This window comes from Erpetoichthys calabaricus, chromosome 17 (genome assembly GCF_900747795.2).
Source record: "Erpetoichthys calabaricus chromosome 17, fErpCal1.3, whole genome shotgun sequence".
Classification (NCBI taxonomy): domain Eukaryota; kingdom Metazoa; phylum Chordata; class Cladistia; order Polypteriformes; family Polypteridae; genus Erpetoichthys; species Erpetoichthys calabaricus.
Window position 1 is genome coordinate 42,400,178 of NC_041410.2, and position 13,046 is coordinate 42,413,223.

Below are 13,046 nucleotides of genomic sequence, written 5' to 3' on the forward strand. Positions count from 1 at the left end.
AGCACACAAAGGTGTTTTGAAGACATCTTCGGGAAACTGTTTCGTCATTTACAGCTGTGTTTTCTCACTAACCAATATACTGAAACCATCTTAATCCTAACAGAGTTTGGTTGAATCAAAAAAATAAACCGAAACACGTTGTTGTTTTTTGTTACAGGGCTACCTGATAGAACAAATGAAGTGTCTAATTACATAGAAGGGCGCAGTCAAATAAGAAAAACGACATTTAATTAAGGAAAGCAGCACTCACTATGATAAAAGGATCAGGAGTAAGGACACTGCCCACGGGCCCCGCAAAATAAATACCACTTACTGTATTTTGAAGACCTTCGGTGTGCTTTTGAGGGGATTTATAGCTTGCCGTTTGTTTCGCTCGGTCTGTTTGTCCTCCATTTGATTTGATTCACCGTAAAGCAGATTGATTTCCTGGACCCAAAATCCGCTCCCAGATCTGGATTAAATTCATGCAGATAAATTTGGGTATTAGAGACAGCTGGGAAACTTGACTCCATTTTGAGGGGCCTGTCATGGCCTAATGAATCAAGGAATATTGCCACAAAATCTGTGATAGACACCCGTGATATATTTAATACTTACGTAAAGAATTAAAATAAAACTAACATCATAAATAAACTCGTCTCTACATACAGCCAAGACACAGATTATATAGAAAGAAAGAAAGAAAGAAAGAAAGAAAGAAAGAAAGAAAGAAAGAAAGAAAGAAAGAAAGATGCTTAGCAGTAAGGAGACCAGGATTTGTGTCCCAGGTCCTCCCTACATGGAGTCTGCGTGTTCTCCCCGTCTCTACGAGGATTTCCACCAAGAGCTCCGGTTTCCACCCACAGTTCAATGACATGCAGGTTAGGTGAACTGGCGATTCTAAATTGGTTCTACTTTGTGCTTGGTGTGTGTTTGTGTATATTTGCTCTGTGATGGACTGGTGATCTGTAAATGGGGTTTGTTCCTTGCTTTTCGGCCAATGCTAGCTGTGACAGCAAACCCCCGCAACCCTGTTCAGGACTAAGCCGGTTAGTAAATGGTATAATAGATAGATAGATAGATAGATAGATAGATAGATAGATAGATAGATAGATAGATAGATAGATAGATAGATAGATAGATAGATAGATAGATAGATAGATAGATAGATAGATTTCGGCACTGCGCACAGACTTGGTAGGACGCTCTCTTAACTTGACGCGAGGGGGCGCGCGTTCACAATTACGTCACCCGGCATTCCTCTTCGGACTGCGGGGAAACTCTGAAGTTAAACCGTTTGACTTGAAGGGAATTGTAAAGTTTCCTATATAGAGATCTCACAACGATTCATCATGAGCGTTCAACAGTATAACCAAATACAAATAAATAGGAGATAAAGTGGGAAACGTTTTCGACATTTTGACTTTTACGTAGGAAAAGATTCACGTAGGAAAGATTCGAAACGGGCACACCAGTTTCTGAAATTAATTTACATCTCCTACATCCCTGATCGGGAGAAAATGATTTTTTACAATGAATGCTAGAGTCCCAGCATAAACACCTCACCACGAAGAATTTAAAACTTCAGTTCTGATCTAATGGAAATGTGACATTAAACGGGAGACCGCGAAAACGCAAGTGAAACAAAACTATTTTACTTTATCATTATGGGTTATTGAGTATAAAACATTGTGCGGGACAAAAATGTCAGGTGTATCAACTTAAAATTAAATCTACAGAAAAGTGTGCACAAAGTCAGAATACGTTCAGAAATCTATCTATCTATCTATCTATCTATCTATCTATCTATCTATCTATCTATCTATCTATCTATCTATCTATCTATCTATCTATCTATCTATCTATCTATCTATCTATCTATCTATCTATCTATCTACTGTATTATATAGTGTATGCTATCTATCTATCTATCTATCTATCTATCTATCTATCTATCTATCTATCTATCTATCTATCTATCTATCTATCTATCTAATACCCTTGTTTGAAGTTCAGTGACCCAGGGTTGCCTGTTGGCAGTTCATTAAGGTGCCTTTCTTTCTCTGCGTGTTTAATTCAGTATCGATCCTGGATATTTTCTTGACACATGCTTCCTTTCAAAGTTTTTTGTTCCCTATTGTCCCCTACTTTGGCATTCAGCAGTTGCCATAGCAGCTACTATTTCTTTTGTGAGATGGTATGGGTGGGTGCGTCAGTTCTGAAGGGTCAAAGGATCAGATGGCCCCCCACTTGAGATTTCTTGGCCCATATTTTTTTCACAATCTTCTTTTTGTTAGAAATGCACCCTGTAGTCATTTTGAATGTAGTCTCTAATATCTTAGCTGCTTTCTTTTGGCTGCCCTAAAAAAACAAATTTATATCAGAAATTGTGCAAGCTTGCATAGGATTAATGAAGAGATTAGAGCTAACAAAGCTTGAAAACATAGGAATACTTTTACACTTTAACGTGAAAGGCTGAAAGAGAGCCAAGTGTCCTCAATAGGCATCTGTTAGAAGTACAACAATAGCACACATAACCTAAGGTGAGGTGAAAATACAGTATATTAAAGCATTAAAAAGGGACATTATTATTATTACTATTATTATTATTAAGTTATTGTCTGTTATACCTGCATTTTTATCACTCTTTAATTTAATATTGTTTTTTATCAATACGCTGCTGCTGGACTATGTGAATTTCCCCTTGGGATTAATAAAGTATCTATCTATCTATCTATCTATCTATCTATCTATCTATCTATCTATCTATCTATCTATCTATCTATCTATCTATCTATCTATCTATCTATCTATCTATCTATCTATCTATCTATCTATCATTAAATGAGCATTACTGGGTCAGAAACCTACAATAATAACATCAGAAACAAAGTCTCTTATGTCTGTTAGAGTAACATTTAACTCAGTGGTCTTCATGGGATTTCAATTCAATTTCATTTTAAAATTCTGTAATAATGTTTACAGTGCTGCGCTTTCAACTCCACACTTTGATGCTTTCTGGAGGAGCAGATTTGTCAAAGTAACAACTCAGGATTTTTAAGAGAGCAAACAAACTTGTGGGCAGAAATAAAACATTTCAAGTAGTTGAGTTAAACATCTAAATCCAGTTAAGTACAAACACAGCTAACCTGGACTGACCAAACTTCATTTTCATTTATCTTGGTGAGGTTAAAGGTGACAACATACAAAACAGAACAGTCAGAGATTGTCATGTTTCTTCCAGTACTACCGGACCACTACCGGACCACCCCCAAGTCAATTGAGAATTCTAATGTCTTCAGTGAGTGTCAGGCTTCCCCCTGTGTATTTTCTTTTAAATGCCCCTTGGTAAGCCCTCTGGAAACATCTTACCTGCATGTCCTTTTGGTTGTCCTCCCATATTGCTGAGTTCCTCCCCGTGTCACAGAGAGTGGACCCAACAACAGTCCACAGTTTGGCTGCGTTAAAGTTAAGAGCTTTGGGGCACACCTGAAGTAACAGCCGTAGGTTGGGATGTAAAAGTTGTAAGCTGAACAAACTGAGTGCGGCCTGAGAGGTAGAATCTGAACCAATCTAGTGGAGTGTGGGTAATGTATTGGTAGTACTGAGTGAGAACTGGTATTGAAGTCATGTATGACTGCAAGCAGACAAATTACTTTGAAAGGCACAATCATGCATAACAAAATGTGAGTAATGATTTCATATGAAAATAATTCATGGTGGTTATGCTACAGCCACGTGTAAACACATGTTGTGCAGTACACAGTCCCAATAACGGAATGGAGGCTTTACATTCCATTTCCAGTTGTGATGTGTATGTCCATCTAGAAAACAAGCCTATTCATTTCAAAGTCTCAATGCATGCTCAATAATCCAGGTAAGGAAATCCTAGAAATTTGATTCTGTTCATCTGGACAAAGTTTTTAAATATATATTTAGAAATATATATTTCTCCCACTTAAAAACTTTGTCCAGATGAACAGAATCAAATTTCTAGGTATTCATTTCAAAGTTGTGGGAGAAAACTTGCAAATATCCTATGCATATAGGACACTGTGATGTTGGAAGAAACTGCACACTGACAGTGCTAACAGCAATTGTAACAAAACACAGTTCCAAATGGCATGCAGCAGCCCATATTGTCTTCCAACTTCCAAAAGATATCAAGGAATACAAGAGCAAAGCACATGCAGAGAGGACTGCCAAACCACCGCGACCAGTGTCATTCAGAACAAATTCAGTTCAAGTTATTTCTGTATAGCGCTGTTCACTGAGTGCAGACTTAGAGTCCTGTAGCAAGTTCACAGGTAAACAGAGAGTTGTGCACTGTTCCATGGTCAGGACAGATGCTTCATGGTCCTTCTGAAGTTCATTAAGCATTCAGAATCATTTAAGCACTACCCTACCACAATGCCAGAAACCTTCATCAAAACAAATATGTCACTAAAGAGTGTGTGGAAAGTGTAACATTCAACAGCCTGCACTATAAATGATAGCAGTCCAATAGTCAGAAATCATGAAATGTATGCTTTGGAAAAACAACTGTTTCTGAACTGCTGGTCCAAATTTTGATGCTGCAGTCCCGTCTTCCCAACTGTAGCAGTCAGAAAAGTGAAGGCTGTCTAGATTAGAGTCATGTAATATTGCACAGGATTTAGCAGGATTGTTTTTGCTTGGATTTCTTCTTAGTTGCAGGAGAGTTAGATGCTTTCATTTGTTGTTCATGACCAGAGGCATTTTTGCCACAAAGATTCTGGTGGATCCATACCAGAATTTTCTGTTATGTGTGCAGACTATTCTGACATTAAAATTAACCTTCTTTTTCTTCTTCTTCTTCTTTCGGCTGCTCCCATTAAGAATTGCCACAGCGGATCATCTTCTTCCATATCTTCCTGTCCTCTGCATCTTGCTCTGTCACACCCATCACCTGCATGTCCTCTCTCACCACATCCATAAACCTTCTCTTAGACCTTCCTCTTTTCCTCTTGCCTGGTAGTCTTTAACATGCTTCTCCCAATATACCCAGCATCTCTCCTCTGTACATGTCCAAACCAACTCAATCTCGCCTCTCTGACTTTGTCTCCAAACTGTCCAACTTGAGCTGACCTTCTAATGTCCTCATTTCTAATCCTGCCCATCCTCGTCACACTCAATGCAAATCTTAACATTTTTAACTCTGGTACCTCCAGCTCTGTCTCCTGCTTTTTGGTCAGTGCCACTATCTCCAACCCATATAACATAGCTGGTCTCACAACCGTCCTGTAGACCTTCCCTTTCACTCTTTCTGATACCTGTCTGTCACAAATTACTCCTGACACTCTTCTCCACCCATTTCACACTGCCTGCACTCTCTTTTTCACTTCTTTTCCACAATCCTTGTTACTCTGTACTGTTGATCCCCAGTATTTAAACTCATCCACCTTCACCCACACTTTTCTTTGCATCCTCACCATTCCACTGACCTCCCTCTCAGTTACACACATGTATTCTGTCTTGTTCCTACTCACCTTCATTCCTCTCCTCTCTAGAGCATATGTCCTCCTCTCAGGGTCTCCTCAACCTGCTCCCTACTCTCGCTACAGATCGCAATGTCATCAGCAAACATCTTAGTCCACGTGGACTCCTGTCTAATCTCGTCTGTCAACCTGTCCATCACCATTGCAAATAAGAAAGGGCTCAGAGCCGATCCTTGATGTAATCCCACCTCCACATTGAATGCATCCGTCACTCCTACTGCAGACCTCACCACTGTCACACTTCCCTTGTACATATCCTGTACGACTCCTTCATATAATACCACAACTCCTCTCTAGACATCCTGTCATATGCTTTCTCCAGGTCCACAAGGACACAATGCAACTCCTTCTGGCCTTCTCTATACTTCTCCATTAACACCCTCAGAGCAAACATTGCATCTGTTGTGCCCTTTCTTAACGTTATCTAACTCATAAAATCTATTCCTCTTTTGCTAATGACTGATGAGATATCATGCACCATTCATGTTATATAAAAATAATCAATCAATGGGATTCTGGTGCCTGGTCTGTCTCATTGGCATCGGATCATTGTGATACTATCTGACAAACAATATAGATATAAACGTTAATTGAACTGTGGGTCTTGCAACCACTGATATGAGACGAGGTCTCTGGGTATTGTGAGTGACTGAATTCTCCTGAAAAGACCAGGGGCCTCTTGCATAATGGTGTGTGTAAAATTCACAGTAAAACTTGGCGTATGGACAAAAGTGGAAATGTGCACACGCACAAAAAAATCCAGATGCATAAATTTGTGCGTACGCCAACTTCCACATTCTTCTTCTACATAAATCCCGGTCAGCATGAAAGTAACACACGTGCACACGCCTGCTGCCTCACCCAACCTCCTCTCAGAATTACGCCTCTTTGAATATGCAAATCACTATAAATATCCCTTAAGCTCAGCATTCTGTGAAAAGGCAATGGCAAAAGCACGGGGGAAAATAGAAGAATTTCAGCGAATACCAAGTGGAGGCAAGGAAAAATGTACCATCTGTTGGTTTAAACAGTGGTATAAACAACAAAAGAAAGTTGATCGAGTGACATAGCATGTCAGAGAAACTCGAAAGCTCAAGTTCACAAAGTTGCACAGTGCCTGAAATAAAAAAAGTTGTCAGATATCAAAGTCACCATGAAAAGGCGAGTCGTAGTCCACTGTCTGAGTGTCATATGAAAGCTTATTAGGGTACAGAGAAAAAAAATAGGGACACAGTGGGGAAAAAAGCTAGAAACGACAACTTTAATCTCAAAATTTCCACTTTAATCACGTAGTTTATTTTGTCATTAAAGTAGATAGATAGATAGATAGATAGATAGATAGATAGATAGATAGATAGATAGATAGATAGATAGATAGATAGATAGATAGATAGATAGATAGATACTTTATTAATCCCAAGGGGAAATTCACATACTCCAGCAGCACCTTACTGATACAAAAAACAATATTAAATTAAAGATTGGTAATAATGCAGGTAAAAACAGATAATAATCTTTATATAATGTTAACGTTTACCACCCCCCCCCCGGTGGAATTGAGGAGTAGCATAGTTTGGGGGAGGAACGATCTTCTCAGTCTGTCAGTGGAGCAGGACAGTGACAGCAGTCTGTCGCTGAAGCTGCTCCTCTGTCTAGAGATGACACTGTTCAGTGGATGTAGTGGATTTTCCATAATTGATAGGAGCCTGCTTAGCGCCCGTCGCTCTGTCACAGATGTCAAACTGTCCAGCTCCATGCCAAAAATAGAGCCTGCCTTCCTCACCAGTTTGCCCAGGCATGAGGCGTCTTTCTTCTTAATGCTGCCTCCCCAGCACACCACCGTGTAGAAGAGGGCGCTCGCCACAACCGTCTGATAGAACATTTGCAGCATCTTATTGCAGATGTTGAAGGACGCCAGCCTTCTAAGGAAGTATAACCAGCTTTGTCCTTTCTTGCACAGCGCATCAGTATTGGCAGTCCAGTCTAATTTATCATCCAGCTGCACTCCCAGGTATTTATAGGTCTGCACCATCTGCACACAGTCACCTTTGATGATCACGGGGTCCATGAGGGGTCTGGGCCTCCTAAAATCCACCACCAGCTCCTTGGTTTTGCTGGTGTACAGGTGTAGGTGGTTTGAGTCACACCATTTAACAAAGTCATTGATTAGGTCCCTATACTCCTCCTCCTGCCCATTCCTGATGCAGCCCACTATAGCAGTGTCATCAGCGAACTTTTGCACATGGCAGGACTCCGAGTTGTGTTGGAAGTCCGATGTATATAGGCTGAACAGGACCGGAGAAAGTACAGTCCCCTGTGGCGCTCCTGTGTTGCTGACGACAATGTCAGACGTGCAGTTCCCAAGACGCACATAATGAGGTCTGTCTTTAAGATAGTCCACGATCCATGCCACCAGGTATGAATCAACTCTCATCTCTGTCAGCTTGTCCCTAAGGAGCAGAGGTTGGATTGTGTTGAAGGCGCTAGAGAAGTCTAGAAACATAATTCTTACAGCACCACTGCCTCTGTCCAAGTGAGAGAGGGATCGATGTAGCATATAGATGATGGCATCCTCCGCTCCCACCTTCTCCTGATATGCAAAAACATATCAGAACATCAAAACATATTAGAACATCATAAACTTCACCTTAAAATCGTTTAATCTACTAGTTTCTCAAATCCCATCGGAACTAAAGTAGCACGTTAAATGCTTTGTTTTGTATGTGTTCTTCTATGTGCTCTATTTTTTGTGAATCACTATGTGCTTCTTAAACGGGCTATCTCTTCCTCTGACTGGACACAGAATCCATTACATTTGTGATATTACGCTCTTTGAATAATTAAAATGCTGAGATGTATACTTGATATCATTTTCATGATGATAGGAGTTAAAACATGTTATTAAACATGGGAACACGATGGCACAGTGATAGTGATGAGCTGGCACCCTGTCCAGAGATTGTTCCTGCACTATGCGCGACCTTCGATGAAATAATTTATTGCAACAGTACTGTCTCTTTCAAACATACTAACCTTCAATTCCTGTCCTTGCTTTTCTTTCTCCAAGTAACCAATCACCACACAATCAGCTCTGAAATAGACGTTAAGCCATCTGTAAGCTTAGAACGCCAATTCTTCAAAACTTTTAAGGAACATTGAAATATCTTCGTAGTACGTGTTTAATTATTCCATCCATCTATCCTTCCAGTGTTGCACCAGCACCAGCAAAAATACAGCGTGAGGCAGGAACAATCCGTGAACAGGACACCAGATCATTGCTAGTGCTGCGCCACCGTCTCCTCACATGTTTAATTATTAACAATATAGATTATTTAAATGATGTTAACATTTTATATGTATAATGTAATAAACATATTTTGCTGCATTTTGTCTTAAAAATGATATCGTCATCATATGTAAATACACGCTTTATAAAGTGGCTCAGGTTGTGCAATATTATAACTGTATCACAAGTTTACAGTGAGGAAATTATACTAATAAGTACAAAGCATTCTATAAGGAGCACTTGATGGACTGATTGAGTGCGTTTACAGTTTTTGGGATGAAACTGTTTCTGAACCACGAGGAAAGGCTCTGAAGCATTTGCCATATGAGAGTAGTTCAATAGATAGTGCGCATGGCTGAGTCAGCATGTGCTTGATACTGTATACCGATAATTCTCTTTCCAATCAGCTGCTGTAGAGCTGTGATTCCACACTCAGATACAATGATATAAATACTCTGAGTGGTGCAGTGAGAGTAATATGGAAAAAGATGATTCGCTGTGGCAACCCCTAACGGGAGCAGCTGAAAGAAGAAGAAGAAGAAGGTGCAGTGAGAGTAACAACAAGCAGCTATGGTATTTGGAATAGTTTGGCCATTCCGTGGACCATTATATTGTTACAGATTAATTACAATCAGATGCCTTAAACTAATAAACGGTTAATTTCAGTGTATTTATAAAGCTGTGTCAGGGATGCCTTAAACTAATAAACGGTTAATTTCAGTGTATTTATAAAGCTGTGTCAGGGATGTGCATTTAAAAAAGAAAGGGAAACCACACTGGAACAAAAGCACTACTTTGACGCTGGGTGCCGCCAGTTTGAAAAGAAGCAGAGAACTTGCATACGCCAGGGTTTTAGTTAGCTTGAAAATGTGCTTGGTTTTACGCAAAGTTTAGGTTTTATACATCGAGATTTGAGCGTGGAAACGGGCTTACGCAACATTTTTGTGTGTACGCACCATTTATACATGAGGCCCCAGGAGATTATAACATGAAGCAGGAGCAGAGTCAGTGCCAGACGAAAGGTTAAAACAGGGAGATCAAAAATAAATTGAACAGTCAAGGCACTGGGGAAAAACAAAAATAGATTACAAACTTAGCACTAGGCCTACTTGAAAAGGAAAATTAACTTCCACTAAATATTTAAGCTTTATCCAACCGAAGAATACTTCCTATATGTGCTGCAGCCATAGTTATACTGGAGTATTCAGTGACATCATTGATGTGACTCACGACAATCAATCAGCTATGAGCTACCTATATTGAAACAAAAACTCCTTTAGTTTAGAATGGAATGGCTTAGACACACAAAATGACAAACCACAGCGACATAGAAAGACAACACAGACTACTGTCACTGCACGACTCGAATACAGGACTGGGGCTGTCTAGTAGCAGCTCTTACGAACATGTGCTCGGTGTTTGCAGCTCAGTATGAGACACGCAAAAAATGTTTTTCTAAATACAGTAGCTTCTTTGAAAGAGGGATATCATACTGCTGAAGAGGAAAGAGCACATGTAAGGCTTCCTTGGAGGTTTCTCCATATTTAACTCCTATACAATGTCCTCCTTTTCAGTAGGAGGACATCAAGATTCTGCATCTCCTCTTCTGTTCTGTGTAAGGTCTTATGCTGGATACAGTCCTGATATTGAACTCCTTTCTTTTATTTTCAAATTATTGTGATTACCTTAAGGGAGTACAAGGTACTGAACGTTTTGTACCAGTTTTCTGGCTTGTGCTATTAGAGACTTGACCGGGTAAAACTCTGGTGAAAAGTGCAAATGTTTGACAAAAAAGGCAGTCCTCATTTTAATCTCAAGAATAAGGGGCTCTCGTCTTCAAGTCCCATTGACAAGCTAACGAGTTTGGGTTGCCCATGCACACACACTCAAGGATAAAACTGAGAACACCGCAGGAGCAATAGTGTGATTCCCATGCACTGGAACCAGGCTGGCAGCACCTGGCATGAAGACATTTTCATATACTACAAGAGCTCCGAACTTCAAAATCTGCTTTGTTGAGTTTTTGATTTTTTTGTTTTTAAGCTTCTGTGGTCAGTCAGTTAGGACATCCAACGTACTGAGTGACACAGGCCAAGGTCACTACATCAGTCAGTTAGGACATCCAACATACTGAGTGACACAGGCCAAGGTCACTACATTCCACAATCAGCAGAGCTGTAATGAACACGGGTCACCAGTAATGTGCAAGGTCACCTCTCAGCTCCATCCTGATTCCTGCTCTCCCAGGCCCTGTGGATGGAATATGAATTACAATGTGCCCTTTAAAGTGACCAAAATGAAGCTGCAGAATATGGCTTTTGTAAAAGTAATAATAAGTTGATTTTGTTTCACAGTGTTTCAACAATTTCTGCTTACAGCATTAAAGCCCAATCAGAATACATTTCCACATACTGTATATATGCGCATTTAAGTCGGGTCTTGAAACCCAAAAAAATCGATCATAAAATCAGACCCGACTTATACGCCCATTCACTTAAATTGTTTTTTTTTTCTTACATCTTCTTGCTTCTTCCAATCTCACACCAGTTTCTCAGACACATCAAGTTTTGTTGCAGCAGCACAGTTACCAACTTCTTTCACAACGTCAACAACTTTTAATGCAAAACCATCTTCATATTTTCTTCTGATCGAACGCTCCATCATTGATAAGGGATGCTCTTACGATAAAGGTATATGAAGGTGAGAGATAGAAGAAGATACAGAAATTATACAGTAAAATCAAACCCCGACCTAATCCGCAGGAGAACTTAAACACAAGTATATACGGTACTGTGTTCTGACTAATGCAAACTTTCTAATTTGCTTTGTTTGTGATTTTTCTGTGACAGTGCCGAGTATCCTGATCTGAGGAAGCATAACAACTGCATGGCCAGTCAGATGACTCCTGCCATCTACGCTAAACTCTCTGATAAAGCCACTCCCAATGGCTTCACTTTAGATAATTGCATCCAGACCGGGGTGGACAATCCAGGACACCCTTTCATCAAGACGGTGGGCATGGTGGCAGGAGATGAAGAATCATATGAGGTGAGTTGGAATTGAGTGACAGATTGTAGACTTACCTAAGTGTACCGTGCAATAACAAAGAGTATTGCCCATGGGTTATATCAATTGGTTTTCATCAAGCTGCACTGCATGTGGCTTTAAGGCTATGAAAAAATGGAAACATCTGTTTACTTATCCTGAAGATTCTAGTAAGTATGGATTCTTCCAAAGTTCTCACTCACCTCCATTGTTCACTTTTTGAGTTTGTTCAATACAATAATACAACTTTTTAGAGTGCTGTGAACAAATTCTCCTGTAAAATACAAGCATAGATCATACTAATTAATAAATGCTGGATTAGTACATATAAACAGTACATCAGCTGCTTAAGCTGGCAGAAGATAAGAAAGCCACAATAAGCAGGTGCTTTGAGTCACCATTTGTTTTTTGTCCAATTTAGATATTTGCTGACCTCTTTGATCCCGTCATTAAAGAAAGGCACAATGGATATGACCCAAAGAACATGAAACATCCCACTGACCTGGATTCCAGTAAGGTAAGTTTAGAAAGATAATTAAGATTTTTTTTCCACGATTAATTAAGAATATCATCCCAACTTCAAAATGGGCTTTCTAATGAGACTTCTGTCAATTAGGGAATTACCCAAATAGCAAATTGGCCAGTAAGAAGCACAGAGAACACATCCAATGCCCCAGTTATATAGTGGAAAAAGAAAAGGGGAGATCAAAACCTCCTGGGGGGATCCACGGCCCAGACAGACACAAAGTAAGCAGAACTGGGGAGGATGTTTTCAGGTCAGCGTTGTATTCAGAATGGATAGCTGCTTAATCCACACCGTGCAGCATGTTTAAATCCAGATGATGTTTCCAGGGCAAGAGCCGACCTGCGAACGCTGCAATCAAGATCCAGCCTCACTAGGCCACATGTTTTGGGCCTGCACAAAACTAAAATCATTTTGGACCAAAATCTTTAAATGCCTTTCAGAGAGCATTGGAGTCACAATCCCTCCTAATCCATTAACAGCTGTGTTTGGTGGGCTCACAGAGGGGCTTAAAGTGGAGAAGGACAATCAAGCTGAGATTGCCTTTACTTCACTATTGGCACGTAGACTTATCCTGCTCAACTGGAAGAATCCTAACTCTCCTCTTCTAAGTTAGTGGGTAACTGATGTTATATACTATTTGAAACTGGAAAAAATCAAATTCTCACTTAGAGGATCTGTACAAAACGTCTTCAAA

At 40.0% G+C, this 13,046-nt stretch overlaps 1 protein-coding gene across 2 annotated transcripts in view; it reads left to right on the forward strand.

The window, feature by feature from the left end:
* The window catches only part of ckmt1 (creatine kinase, mitochondrial 1), a 55,642-nt gene that overhangs the window by 26,645 nt on the left and 15,951 nt on the right, over positions 1-13,046 (forward strand). For both annotated transcript variants that reach the window (XM_051920826.1, XM_051920825.1), the window contains exons 3-4: positions 11,631-11,829; positions 12,248-12,343. In XM_051920826.1, coding sequence (XP_051776786.1) covers positions 11,631-11,829; positions 12,248-12,343 — 295 coding nt within the window. The remainder of the gene's footprint in view (positions 1-11,630; positions 11,830-12,247; positions 12,344-13,046) is intronic.